At 44.1% G+C, this 15,015-nt stretch overlaps 1 protein-coding gene across 1 annotated transcript; it reads right to left on the reverse strand.

Annotated features, from left to right (window-relative positions):
• Positions 1-5,326: 5,326 nt before the first annotated feature.
• On the reverse strand, positions 5,327-14,414 carry LOC102945953 (probable G-protein coupled receptor 83). Its single transcript, XM_037908860.2, has 4 exons — positions 13,435-14,414; positions 11,018-11,143; positions 8,554-8,687; positions 5,327-7,500 (listed from the first exon to the last, which is right to left on the reverse strand). Exons 1-4 carry the CDS (start codon positions 13,813-13,815, stop codon positions 6,876-6,878), a joined length of 1,266 nt encoding a protein of 421 aa, XP_037764788.1. The 5' UTR covers positions 13,816-14,414; the 3' UTR covers positions 5,327-6,875.
• Positions 14,415-15,015: the final 601 nt, after the last annotated feature.

Here is a 15,015-nt window from a genome sequence, read left to right on the forward strand (position 1 = left end):
TCCTGGTGGTTCCCAAGGCATGCCATTGAGTGTGTACAGGGCCCAGCCAGGTGGAGGCACTGCCAATTTTAACTTCTTTTACGAGTAAAGGGATTGCAGCAGAGGGATGGATAGAGAATTCCCACCTATCCAACATCACCACTGGGATACTCGGGATCTCCTTTTAATGTCAACAACATCAGGCGCCCAGGCATACAGGTGAGTGTTGCCTGCTTCCAAGTCACCCAGGGAGGAAAGAGGGGTTACAGTTAATACGCACATTTCACAATATTAATGACCGGTTTGTCACTGACTTTCATTTGATACCTCACACAACATTCTTTAAAGATAAATACTATGACAGCAATGAGTTAGGTGTAGCGAGTTTTTCAGGCCTGATAGGATTTGCTGATAGAACTGTGAAACCTTTGCTGGTAGGCATTAAGGGGTTTCTAGTGACAGAGACTAGTGTCAGTGAAGTTAGAAAATTAATGTGAAAAGAAATGTATTCAACTCCTTGAACAAACTGACAGTTAATGAGATGTTACCTGCTAAGAATATGTATACATTACATGCGTGCGTTAGCCAGAGATATGATGTGAAATATATTCCTTTCTGTAATATCTAAGAGATCAAAACTAACTCTGTAGCTAAGAAAATACGTACCATAATGATGAGCACTGTTGCCGTGCTCTGCTTATTCCATATGCTATGTGAACATGTATAGTAAGCAAACCAGTGGGATTGGAACATCCTTTAGCCAGTGCAGAGGAAGCTTTGTTTTATGGCTTTTATTTGTTTGTTTGTTCTCACCTACGTATCTCCTTTCTTGGATGTGATTTTTTTTTTCACGTGGCATTTGCAGAACACTTCAGCGTTCGGATTTTTTGACTTTTCACTGAGCTTCATATTGTTAGCAAACAAGTGTGTCTCCAGTTTAGTTAACCTGTTCTTAAACAAGGGGCATTATGTCTAAAAAGGAAGAACTAAAAATAAATTGAGGCAGTTGGAGCTTTTTGGACCTGCAGTTTCCAAGCTAAGGGCTGGCCCCTACAAACTTTAATTTACTTCATGGGTCCCAATGCCTTGAATGCAACGAGGTGTGGTAATAAACTGCATGCTCTCCTGATTCACCGCAGCTCAAACTTATCCCAGTGAGGTGGATATCGTGTAGGAATTATTGCTGGCAGTTTTACAGAAGTCTGGTGAAACAATTGTGCCGGATGTGCAAACTGACATAATTAACTGCATCAAAATCTTCCCAGTGTAAAAAGATGAGGAGTTTTCATATTTTTAAAAGAACCCAGCACTGAGGTGAAAATGTTTCAGTAAACTAGTGTCCAGAGCAATGTCGTTCTCTGGTTTTTAACACCACACAACTTGGATGTGTTAATGTTTCAACCCCCTAGTTAAAAGGCACATGCCGTTTACGCAACAATGCAAATCCAGCCAATAAAATTGTGTAAACTAGTATTAACATCAGGTTTATGCTACCACTTATATATAACAAATTAAAATGAAAGAGTAAATTGTTTACATCCCTTGTGCAAACTGATTTGTATTCTGTTTACATACATCTACTTGTCAGAGTTTACTCATTAAGAAAGCAGACACACAAAAGTCCATATAAATCACTATTTTCTACACCTTTCATCGAGGTGAATAGAAGGTTTAGAGTGTCACATACTTAACCTGTGTAAAAAGATTTGATTTCTTGAATTACCTTCAGTTTTATGATCACATCTTGCTGTATAATATTCTGTGTGCAAATGTGAGATGGAAAAGGCACTGAGTAGTTAAGGCAGAGTACTGTCATTAATAATACAAGAAGAACAGAAAGTTTATTAAAGGAATTTGAGATAAAAATCACAATGGGTTTTTGATATCTTAAGGAACATGACATCAATATTTCCTTTTATTTGGTATATTTCCGGTCCTTCCCCATAGCCACAATTCCCCTCCTAACCTGCGATGGATCAGAAGAGGCATGAATGACACAACCTAGTTCTTCCTGGGTTTCCTGGTTTCTTCATTAATGACCAATGAATTACCAGGTTACATAATCCCAGTCTGTTTCAATAGCAAAGTACTTAGATTTCCACTTTAAAAAATCTGTCTAAATTCTTCACTCAATTTAAAAGTGGGCCCAGATGCTCAGCTGGGATAAATTGGCTGGGATAAATTTAATTCAGTGGAACAATGCTGAATTACACCAGCTGAGGATCTGGCGCGCAATATATATTCCAGTTACGCCTTTGGTTAATAAAGTGAAATGTAATTGTTCTTTTCATATTTCAGATAGAAATATAACTCAGTAGTATATATGAATCTAATTCTCCTCTCATGCCAATGTAATCTGAGAGGAACTGTTGAAATCAATAGTTCCATCAGCGTAAAACTCATGTGAGAGAACTGCTGATTTATTGTAAGGAAGTGAAAAGTGTTAACACTCAATTTAGGGGTAATTTTTCAAAGCCACAAATGGTGATGTGCTCACATGATGCCCATTGATATTTACCATTATTGAGCCAAATTCAGCCCTAGCATAAGTAGACATAGCACCCACAGACCTCATATAAATTGCAGCTCTATCCATCAGGATGAATTTGGTCCATCAGTTGTCTAGATCAGTGGTTCTCAAACTAGGGCCGCCGCTTGTTCAGGTAAAACCCCTGGCGGGCCAGGCCGGTTTGTTTACCTCCCATGTCTGCAGGTTCGGCCAGTCGCGGCTCCCACTGGCCGTGGTTCGCCGCTCCAGGCCAATGGGGGCTGCAGGAAGCGGCGTGGACCAAGGGATGTGCTGGCTGCCCTTCCTGTAGCCCCCATTGGCCTGGAGCGGTGAACCGCGGCCAGTGGGAGCCGCGATCAGCCGAACCTGCGGATGCAGCAGATAAACAAACCGGCCCGGCCTGCCAGGGGCTTTCCCTGCACAAGCGGCGGCCTTAGTTGAGAACCACTGGTCTAGATCTCTGTACCCCTCTTTGAAGATGCTCTCCTGAGTGTTCTGAAACACCATATCTATTGATTATATTTTCAGACACTCCCCTAAATGAAAAAAATAATAAGTCACAAGCACAGTAGTATCACTAGTGTAAGCTGCAGGGGCTGGGGCCATTGCTGTAGCATAAGTGAGTGAGGTTTTTTATATAAGTGTGAGTTCATATCTGAGTTTATGAATGAATTCAACACCATTTAATTCCACCATTTCTGTTTGTCAACAGGTATGAAAAACCTGCACATTTATCTCTTAATACAAAAAATGATTTTTTTTTTTTAAATGTGGTTACCACTTGGCTTCTTCCAAAGCATCATGCTTTGTTCAGCAACTGTCAAAGTGCTAGCAGTTGTTATGTTTCCTATGCTGGAAGAGTCATGAATTGTGGAAACGGCAAAGAGTCCTGTGGCACCTTATAGATGAACAGACGTATTGGAGCATAAGCTTTCGTGGGTGAATACCCACTTCTTCAGATGCATGTAGTGGAAATTTCCAGAGGCAGGTATAAATATGCAAGCAAGAATCAGGCTAGGGATAACGAGGTTTGTTCAATCAGGGAGGATGAGGCCCTCTTCTAGCAGTTGAGGTGTGAACACCGAGGGAGGAGAAACTGCTTTTGTAGTTGGCTAGCCATTCACAGTCTTTGTAGAATCCTGAGCTGATGGTGTCAAATTTGCAAATGAACTGAAGCTCAGCAGTTTCTCTTTGAAGTCTGGTCCTGAAGTTTTTTTGCTGCAGGATGGCTACCTTTAAATCTGCTATTGTGTGTCCAGGGAGATTGAAGTGTTCTCCTACAGGTTTTTGTATATTGCCATTCTTAATATCTGATTTGTGTCCATTTATCGTTTTATGTAGGTTCTGTCCAGTTTGGCCAATGTACATAGCAGAGGGGCACTGCTGGCACATGATGGCGTATATTACATTGGTGGACGTGCAGGTGAATGAACCGGTGATAGTGTGGCTGATCTGGTTAGGTCCTGTGATGGTTTCGCTGGTGTAGATATGTGGGCAGAGTTGGCATCGAGGTTTGTTGCATGGATTGGTTCCTGAGATAGCGTTACTATGGTGCGGTGTGTCATTGCTGGTGAGAATATGCTTCAGGTTGGTGGGTTGTCTGTGGGGGAGGACTGGCCTGCCTCCCAAGGCCTGTGAAAGTGAGGGATCGTTGTCCAGGATGGGTTGTAGATCACTGATGATGCGTTGGAGAGGTTTTAGCTGAGGACTGTATGTGATGGCCAGTGGAGTTGTGTTGGTTTCTCTCTTGGGCTTGTCTCACAGCAGAAGGCTTCTGGGTACAGGTCTGGCTCTGTGGATCTGTTTCCTTATTTCCTCATGTGGGTATCGTAGTTTTGAGAATGCTTGTTGAAGATCTTGTAGGTGTTGGTCTCTGTCTGAGGGGTTGGAGCAAATGCGGTTACCTCAGCGCTTGGCTGTAGACAATGGATCGTGTGGTGTGTTCAGGATAGAAGCTGAAGGCATGAAGTTATGCATAGTGGTCGGTGGGTTTTTGGTATTGGGTGGTGTTAACGTGACCATCACTTATCTGCACCATGGTGTCTAGGAAGTGGACCTCCCGTGTAGATTGGTCCAGGCTGAGGTTGATGATGGGGTGGAAGCTGTTGAAATCGTGGTGGAATTCTTCCAGGGTTTCCTTCCCATGGGTCCAGATGATGAAGATGTCATCCATGTAGCGTAGGTAGAGAAGGGACGTGAGTGGACAAAAGCTGAGGAACTGTTGTTCCAGGTAGGCCATAAAAATGTTGGCATATTGTGGGCCCATGCGGGTGCCCACAGCGGTGCCACTGGTCTGGAGGTATATATTGTCACCAAATTTGAAATAATTGTGTGTGAGGATAAAGTCACAGAGCTCAGCAACCAGTTGTGCTGTGGCATCATCAGGAATACTGTTCCTGACAGCTTGCATTCCATCTGTGTATGGGATCTTTGTGTAGAGAGCTTCTACATCCATAGTGGCTAGGATGGTGTTTTCTGGAAGATCACCAATGCATTGTAGTTTTCTCAGATTTAAAGGTAGCCATCCTGCAGCAAAAAAGCTTCAGGACCAGACTTCAAAGAGCTTCAGTTCATTTCCAAATTTGACACCATCAGCTCAGGATTAATCAAAGACTGTGAATGGCTAGCCAACTACAAAAGCAGTTTCTCCTCCCTCGGTGTTCCCACCTCAACTGCTAGAAGAGGGCCTCATCCTCCCTGATTGAACAAACCTCGTTATCCCTAGCCTGATTCTTGCTTGCATATTTATACCTGCCTCTGGAAATTTCCACTACATGCATCTGAAGAAGTGGGTATTCACCCACGAAAGCTTATGCTCCAATACGTCTGTTTGTCTATAAGGTGCCACAGGACTCTTTGCCGTTTCACAGATCCAGACTAACACGGCTACCCCTCTGATAATTGTGGAAATTGACATTTGGATGACAGACAGTCAAAGGCCCGCCAGAGCTCTGAAGTTTACTAGCCAAGCTATGAATAGTTTAGATACACCGCTGAAGTGCCTTTATAAAAATCAAAATACTAAATCTATACCTGTAAATAATTTTAATCTGATTTAGGAAAAATCCCAATTAGTGACAATAATAAACCACAATATTGGTTTCCTTAGCAAATTGATAGAGATGAGAAGTGCTAGATTGATATAGTCCTGGAGTCTGTAAAGTCTGATATTTGTCCAAAGAGCAGGTACAAATTGGATAACAGAAATGTAAATTCCTCCATATTCTTCACAGACACCTTGGTAAAAGCACTTCAGCCATAATCTAGAAGGGGATGAGAGAGAGAAAGAGAGTTTAGACTCCATAGCCCTTTCAGTCCCTGGGCTCTCCGTTGATTGACAAGATTGCCAATTGCGGTGGTAGACTCTGTGTTGTGGACACCTGTCCACTGGGAACTTTACTGAGATCACCAGCTCATTTCACATAGGCCAGTGAAAAGCTGTTGAAAGGCAATGACTTTGCCTCACTACTAACCTGTATTAGAGTCAAATAGGTGACTTAGTGGTTGTAGGTATGAAAGGCCTCATGAAATGAAATATGCTATGAACTTTTGAACAAAAAAATTATATTTGTGTGTGTGGAGAATAGAAAAACCTGGCAGAGTAGAAAAATTGAGAAATCCTCAAACAATTTCCTTTTACATGTTGATATAAGTCCTGTACTCGACTGAGACTCAGAAGTCTTATTTGCATTTGTTTAATCTTGAGAGCACATATTAAACTGTGTGCGACTATAGATAGGAGTCAGTTTCATCAGTTCCTTAATTCTTGTAAATTACCTCACCAGAGACACTTTTGCTTGATCAGAGATTGCAAGATAAATTTTCATTTGTATTTTGTTGCAGCTACTAATAATCTTTATGACCAAAGGAACTGTATTTGTTTTATTCTCAGTGTATTTTGTATACACCTAGCTTGTGTTCTCATTTGATTTTTAAGATCATCTTAAATGATATTGAGAAGCACTATTGTCTGTGGTGAAGGAATAAACACTGCACTAAGCAGTTCAGAATAATCGATTGTCTTGATTTAAGATTACTTTTTGAGTGACAAACATAATATACTGGATGTGCCTACAGGCAAAGTCCCTGGGTCACAAATCCAAAAGTGGTTGTAAAAGTTACAAATCAGTCTTGAATAAATTATCAAGAAATCAAAAGTATTAAATCAATTTAGTTTGTTCATTTTCTCCATAAAATAAACTGTCACCCCAAAGTATATATAGTAGTAATTAGGTCATCTTTCTCCTAAGTTTAAAGGCTCTATATCCCATTACCCAGTCTGTGGAGTTGCTCCTGATTGTGATTGTAATTTAATACAAATAAATTAATATCTAGAATTTTCTAGATTCAGGACCCAGGGAGCTCCATTGACGATCAGTTCAGTGGCTTAGCTCCCTGTCACAATTGGCTGGACACTGGATATGTCTGTCTTTGCAGAGTTTCTTTGGGAAGATGTTCTTGCTTTCTGAGAGCAGCTGCCCCTTTTATAATGACAATTCTCAGCCCAGGCGTGCCTGAAAGGAGGAGAGATGGACTGCAGTGCATGGCTCTGGGCTGCATTCTTTCTCCGGCACACACACAACAGGGACTTGAGCTCAGAGCGGAAGCTCTCATTGAGCCAGCAGTAAATGAAGGGGTTGTAGCAGGTGCTGCTCATGGCGAACCAGTGGAAAGCAAAGTACAGAGCATTGTTGCTGTGGATGGCCTTGCTGGAGATAAGCAGCAAGTAGCAGTTCAGTGGGAACCAGCAGACAGCAAAAACCACCACCACCACCATCAACATCTTCAGTGTCATCTTCTTCTTCCGCTGATGGGCAAAGTATTGCTCCATGGTGACGTCTCCAATGGCATTCCTTAGCCAGAGCTTCTTGGCTACCATTGTATATGTGATGGAGATCACAAGCAAGGGCAGGACATACAAGAGTACAAAAGTAGTCAAGTCCAGGTACTTCCAGAAGAGATCAGCAGGAGGAGGGAAGCTGGGGAGACAGACCATTCGTATAGTTCGGTTCCTGGAGCACAAAAGGAGAAAACCCATCATTTCCACAATCATAAGCATGTAGTACAAAGGGGATAGGCCCCTTATAAAATACCTAGAGGATAGCTGGGCACATATGATAGATATGGGGTTCTCAAACTGGGGGTCGGGACCCCTCAGGAGTCACGAGGTTATTACATGGGGGGTTGTAAGCCGTCAGCCTCCACCCCAAACCCCGCTTTACCTCCAGCATTTATAATGGTGTTAAATATATTAATAAGGGTTTTTAATTTATAAGGGGGGGGGGTCGCACTCAGAGGCTTGCTATGTGAAAGGGGACACCAGTACAAAAGTTTGAGAACCACTGTGATAGATAGAGGAATTCATTCAGACACGTGGATTAGTGCCTCTTTAAGTGAATAACTTCAACTCAAATTTGGCCCAAAATGTAGATTTTATTTACTTCTTTTTTTTAAAAAAAAAAGAAAAACCTCAAACTTTTATTAAAGCTTCACAGAAATAAACAAAAACCCTATTCCAATTTACATTGGTCAATTCTAATGGAAATAGTTAAAATGATCCTCCCTCTGCAGTGTCTGCTGCACTGAGAAAATAAAGGTGGAACCTGACTAATAGAATCATAGAATATCAGGGTTGGAAGGGACCTCAGGAGGTCATCTAGTCCAACCCCCTGCTCAAAGCAGGACCGATCCCCAATTAAATCATCCCAGCCAGGGCTTTGTCAAGCCTGACCTTAAAAACTTCTAAGGAAGGAGATTCCACCACCTCCCTAGGTAACGCATTCCAGTGTTTCACCACCCTCCTAGTGAAAAAGTTTTTCCTAATATCCAACCTAAATCTCCCCCACTGCAACTTGAGAAAATAAAGATAAAAGTGACTCCTTTGATTTTCACTGAACATTGGAGAGAAACTCAAAGTAGAGGCATGTTGCTTGAACTAAAAGTTTTCCAGTTGTCAATTTTCAGCTAGTTTTTACTAACAGAAGAAAATAAATGTGTGCGTTTATAATTTATGTCTGTTAAATTGAGGGAGTTCCTTAAAAAAACACCCTGTTTATACATCTTACCCAATATAAAATCTTGCTAGATTCTGGTAGATGGCATGGGGAAGGGAAAAGCAGCTGGCCATAACCCAGATTATAATGATGCAAATTCCTCCTTTAGCAATTGACATCCGGGGTTTCAAAGGGTGCATTATAACCTAAGGAGGACAAATAGTTCAGAGCATGTTAAATCTTCTCATAGCAGGCTTTAAAAAGACTCCATTTGAACCCTTCTGAACTGATAACAGGACTAGCTGTTCAAAAACATAGATTAATTCTGAAAACCAATGTATCGCATCAGCAACCGGACATTTCCCTCACACCTCCGTTGCTGAATTTAAAAGCAGCTAGCAAACATGTTCACCAAGACAACAGCACCAAGTCAGCACCAATTACTATGGGAACAGATCAGGCTTTAGTTGTAAGTGATGGTAATGTAACTTGGTCATGTAATAATAATGCCCACATTGGCATTCAGTTGATATGAAAAAGATTTTTGCTGATGTGATGACTGTGGGGACCAATTTTAGTGTCTGGCCCATTGAAGCCTACCTCATTTACATCAGAGCTGTGTTTAGCCCCAGACTGTGTTGGCGATGGTGTGGCACAAATTAGTGATGTGTGTGTGTGTGTGAGAGAGAGAGAGAGAGAGAGAGAGGGGAACAGCTGCTTTATTTTCCACCCTCCTGCTCATTGCTTTTGCTGCTGAAGGAAGCTCACAAGAATCATGGTCTAAATGTCACCCTGACTGCTATTCTTTCAAATGCTATTACAGCTTTGCATTGTGTAAAGACCTGGAAAGCAAAACTGATGCAAGCCTTCCACAGCTGAGGAGGCCTGATCTTGTGGACTGAGTGCAGGGTTGTAAATAATCCCAGCTCTGACACTGATTCCATCTGGGCCCTAGAGCAAGTCACTTCACTTCTCTGGGCCTCATTTTTCCCCATCTGTGAAGCAGGGATGATGATACCTGCTTCACAGGGCTTTGGAGAAAGATATTTAGGGTGTACAGTGCCTGGAAATATAAAGTTCTATATAAATACAAGTTACTAGAACAATAGCTTGCAACACGGAGAAACACACTCTGTGCTACCCACAAACACAGCTTCAGAGACCAGCAGTGACGACCTTTGAGCAACACAATTCATAGATTATTATGTTGACCACTGACAATGAAAAACGCCTATTTAAATCATCCCAACCATCTCTTTGGTAATGAAGGTTTCTTCCCTCCACTATTTTCTTGAGTGCTTTTTCCAATTATCAAAGTCTCAAGTGAAAATAGAGCTCCTATCACTTCTTTTGAGCATCTGCTCCACACTCTGATACATCCCAGGATTAGAAAATAAACTCATTTCAGGAAATGACTTTTCCTTGCTCAGTTGCATCCTTACTCCTAGATATATCCTACTGGACTATTGTTAACCAGTTTCACTCCTGAGCTAGTTAAATCCTGCCAATATTAGAGGAAGTTATCATGTTCTCCCTTAGTTAAACTAATATGTATGAATTGCTAGCAAAGCTCGGCAGTCAGACTAAGGCTCTGGTTCTTACTTCCCCAACCATTTGCAATCTTTGATCATGCAATATGTAAAATATGGGATTTCAAAACCTTTTTCTTGTGAAATGCAAATCTTTGCTCTTAAGTGTTATAGTGCTGGAACTTCTGGTGACCTAAGGGGGAAATTTATTAAAAATTAGCAGTTTAAAAAAAACAAAACAATTTTCCAGCAATTGCTTTCATTTTCTCAAAGCAGCTGGCATACACGACTGACAATTGGAGCACTTAGCGGGGTCCGTCATTCTTTTGGAACTTCGTCTAACTGTAACATTTGTCAAGTGAATTTCCTTTTTCAGTTATAGCTGTTAATATTAATTCCAACTGTTCTAGAAACAATGGCAACCCACACCCGAGTGCACTCTTCTGCAATTTAATATCCTAATGCACAATATTTAGGGTCAGAAACAATACTCTGGATTCAGTCAAATGCTAAATTATATTATCATCCATGGAAAGGAGTAGGTTTGAACGGATGATGTCTGATGCAACAAAACTGTAGAGGTCTTTTTTCCTTTCAGTATTTGCAGGGAACAACTTTGTAAGGGAAAAAATGGGTCCAACTTCTGCTGAATGTACAGGAAAATGGTACAGTTCTGCATGTTGCCAACTCCACGCACCCAAAAATCATGAGTTGGGCAACAAAATGTCATGAGTGGCTTAAAGAGCATGCAAATTTTTTTAAAATTATTTTTATATTTTCATTTGCTTTCTGGGTTTTGATCCTTCAGGTCACCCTTGGGTCACGTTTTCAAGCCTTTCTCCACAACCTTAATGCCTAGAACTTTTATTTATTTATTTTTTAAATAAAAGATGTTCATGAAATCACAGGGTGCCAGGTGCTGGGCTTTAGAGAAAACAACCAGTATTTAACCTGATAAGGTATCCTTACATTTGCTAGAGTTTAAATTCAGGTTATGTGATGTATACCTGGTGTCGATCCAGTGCAATGGCTGCCAGGGTAAGCGCAGAAACATGGACAGAACAGTACTGGACAAACCGGCTTATGTGACACATCAGCTTTCCGAAGACCCAGGTACTGCTTACAAATCGCACCTGAAGAACAAACAATATTTGAACACACAGGCCATGTCAAATGTAGATTAAAACAATAGGTATCCTCAGTAAAATCAGATGGTGGATGCAAAATAAGGATAATAAAACTTGCCTTCCAGGGTTATTGTGAGAATTAAATAGTTAATATATTTATAAAGTTTTTGTTAATATACCATTCCCATTTTTGCAGAAAGGTAAACTGAGGACACAAGGGGATCAGAAGGAGTGTGTAGCAATAGCAAACAAACAAATCTGTCACAGCCCTGCGTGAGCGGGAGCCGTGCTGTTAATACATGTGTGAAGTCACCGGAGTTATACTATTGTAATCAAGAGGAGAACTGGGCCCTCTCAGCTGAGAAAGCAGATAACACTATAACACTAATTACCTTCCTCACTGATTTTAACATTGCATTTCTTATTGTGGATTATTTTATGGAGCATGTGGATGCTATGGCTAATCACACTGACATCAGTGGAATGTAGATATTTTGAAAATGGTCTCATGGCGTCATAAACTGTCATGGAAAGTAGTGCATGAAGCCTCCTATTATTCCCAATGAGGTTTTGTTTGTTGGGGTATGTCTATATTCACGTAGCTGAAGTTGCGTAATTTAGATCAATTCCGCCCCCCCTTGCCCAGTGTAGACCAGGCCTTGGTGTTTGAGTAACAACTTGTGCCAGTCACACTATAACAATCCTATGCTGATTCAAGCCTGGTGCAAAGTCAATGTAAGGATTTTTTTGTGGGGGAAGGTAATTATAATTATTACTTGTTTCCAGCAATGTCCCAAATGTGCTAGGTGCTGTACAAACATGAAAAAGGCACCATTGTTCCCCCACAGAGTTTACACTTTAAAAAAACGTAGGACAACTAGGATGAAAGTAAGAAAAGGTAAATTCAGACTGAACATTGGGGAAGTTTTTTTGATAGTGAGATTACTAGACTGTGAAAGTCTCTCAGGGGAAATGGGGGAAGCTTTATTATGTGGAAAGAAAAGGAGTACTAGTGGCACTTTAGAGACTAACCAATTTATTTGAGCATAAGCTTTCATGAGCTACAGCTCACTTCATGCATCCGATGAAGTGAGCTGTAGCTCACGAAAGCTTATGCTCAAATAAATTGGTTAGTCTCTAAGGTGCCACTAGTACTCCATTTCTTTTTACGAATACACAGACTAGCACAGCTGCTACTCTGAAACCTTTCATTATGTGGGATATTTAAAGAAGCTTAGACAAAGCCTTCCAGAATATACAGAAGGGAAAATTATGCATTAGCATGCAGTGGACTAGGTGGGACTTTAACCCTTCCCTCTCGTTCTATTCTTTTCTTTCCACATCTCATTATGAAAACAAAGGCAATCTAATCCCAGAACTAATAAATGTAACCACACCAAACCCAGGAGTGCAGGGGTCATATTCCCCACAGCATGGGAAGCCTATACAGTCTGTGTGAAGTGGCCCTGATTCAGCACAAACCCACCCGTTCCCTCTGAAATCAACCTGTTTCTTAGGGACCTTAACAAGGACAGACGCTGCTTATTCAGTTTCCACAGGAAACTGAGTGTACTTCCCCGTGCAAAGCCTTCCCCTCTTCTTCATCCCTAGATGAATAACAGGAGTAAGACACCTCTGTCTCCCCCTGAATCCTGCAAGAAAGTCGGGCTCACGCTCCACAGCCTTATCCACTCCTCTCGGGATGCAGCGACTGCCAAGCCCGGCTCGCTCCAGCAGGAGAGAGAGGGGGGGAGACTGTGAGGCAGGACGAGGTGGACAGATTCCTGTGAGGCACAGGGAGAGGGACGAGGTGGAGGAGCTAAGCATGGTCCCTACTCGAGCAGGCAAAGCAGGGATACTTATTTTATGTCCTTTACAATACAGAAGGTGAGGGAGAGCCGAAAGAAAAAGAAGCACGCTCTGTTCAGGCATTGATTGCATACCCGCTCCTGCCCCCCCCCCCCCCATCACAAACACAATTCACACACCCCTCCCAGAGCCCTGACACACAATCTCTCTCTCACACACACACACACGGGCATTTTGCAAACCTAACAGTACAGGGTATGGGGCAGGACTAGGACTCGCTTTCCACGTTAAGTCTCCGAAGTTACCTTCCGACCACCTCGCTATAAACCTCTCTGTGGCTCTCCCCCGTGGCAGCGCTGGAGCGGGCAGCGTGTCCCACCACGAGAGGGGGAAGGTGCCGGCGGGGCGGCAGGGGGCAGCGGCCAAGGCAGAGTTGCTCCCCCAGGCAGTGAGCCCCGGGGAGCTGGGGCGGGTGCCGCGCTGCTTACCAGTGTGAACGGCGTGTTCAGGAGGGTGATCATGATGTCCGCGATGGCCAGGTTGACAATGAAGAGGCTAGTGGCCGAATGCATCCTCCTGTTCTTGATCACCACGTGGCAGACCAGGATATTGCCGAAGAGCGAGATGCCGATGATCACCGAATAGGCCGCGATGAGCAGCGCCTTCACCGTCCGGCTCTGGGACTCCCCTTCGTACCGGGTGCCCCTGTCGAAGTCCCCCATGTCGTCCAGGTCCAAGTCGCCGTGGAAGAAGGAGGATCGGTTGGGGAAGCCGTAGAGGGCGGAGAAGAAGTCGGAGCCATTGCGGTCCTGTGCCCGGCGGTAGGGTTTGGAGATGTACTGCAAGGGGAACCACACGTGGCTGCTCATGGCTTCGAAGCAGCGGCGAAGTTCCCGTGGAGCGGAGCGGTTCCCCTCCGGCCCCCTCCTCCGCTAGGCAGGGCGGCCTGGAGATGGGAGCCGGGGCGAGAACCCCGGGGCTTGTTTAACCGCGGCAAGCAAGACCAAGTCTCGGTCACTTCGTCTCCGGGCTTAGGAGCTCCGGGTTTCTACCTCCAGCTGGGCTGCTTCGCTCCTTTGGGGGCTTTTCTGCTTCTTTCCCACAAACTGCCCCCGCAATTTGCTCCCTTGCTTTTTCACATAGTCCATTAGTCGGTCACATGTCAGTCTCCCACACTGCTTCTTGGATGCACTGTCTGCCCTGGAGAAGCCCCCCGATCCCAGGAGCCAGTGCAGCCCTTGCCGCTTCTATCAGTCCTTGCAAGCGTCCCTCCGCTCCGCACTGGAAGCGGCGGGCATTGACTCGGGCTGAGTGGTCCCCGCTTTCCCGGTTATATGCAGCAGGCTGGATGACATGCTGCACGTGCGATAGCCAATGGGGTCGCCCTCTCCCTCCCGACTTGCCACTGGGGTGGATTTTACAGCCCCACAGACGGCCGGGGTGGGGGGAACGCGACAACTGCAGAGTTGCAAACTGGCTGGAGCAGGCGTTTATAATGCCCTGCCTCCCTCTCTCCCACCGCCCCGCGCTACGCACCGCCGCGGGGGGCTGCTCGTCTGGCCAAGCCCAGTCCTTTCGCGGACCCAAAGCGCTCTGCCCCTCGGGGCTCCCCCCGGTGCCTGCCGAGCACGGAGTAAGAACCTGAACGGGGCCAACCGAAGACAGGGCTCAATGAGGAGAACTGATTTGTCTTTATTCTCTCCCGGGAAAGAAGCAAAACCGACTCACAATCCCCGCCCCATCCCGATCCTGGGCAGAGGGTGCCCTTAACCCAAACCGGCCCAATGCTTGGGGGAAGTGCACATGTCAAGACGACCCTAGCCAGAGAGACTATTCTGGCTGTGGAGTCGGTCATGTAGACGTGCCAGTTCAGGTTTGTAACCTTATAATTCCTCCTCTTCTTTTCCCCTGCTTCCCCCCGCCCCCCCCCCCCCCCAGCACACAGGTTAGGCAGGCAGGTGCAGTTTCACTTTCCCAGGGATTAACTCTGTGCTGCTGTCTGTCTGTGGATGCTGCTTCTCAAAAGCCCCCTGCCCCAAATAGCAAGGGGGCTTATAGTTGTACTTGTT

This window comes from Chelonia mydas, chromosome 9 (genome assembly GCF_015237465.2).
Source record: "Chelonia mydas isolate rCheMyd1 chromosome 9, rCheMyd1.pri.v2, whole genome shotgun sequence".
NCBI classification, from domain to species: Eukaryota; Metazoa; Chordata; order Testudines; family Cheloniidae; genus Chelonia; species Chelonia mydas.

What these genes read in the sequence shown, in the direction of transcription:
- LOC102945953 (XM_037908860.2), bottom strand. Translation starts at nt 13,815, where the DNA reads ATGAGCAGCCACGTGTGGTTCCCCTTGCAGTACATCTCCAAACCCTAC. An exon ending in TGAACACGCCGTTCACACTG is followed by an intron (nt 11,144 to 13,434) that starts GTAAGCAGCGCG and finishes TTTGTTCTTCAG; the next exon opens with GTGCGATTTGTAAGCAGTAC. An exon ending in CTAGCAAGATTTTATATTGG is followed by an intron (nt 7,501 to 8,553) that starts GTAAGATGTATA and finishes TTTGTGCTCCAG; the next exon opens with GAACCGAACTATACGAATGG.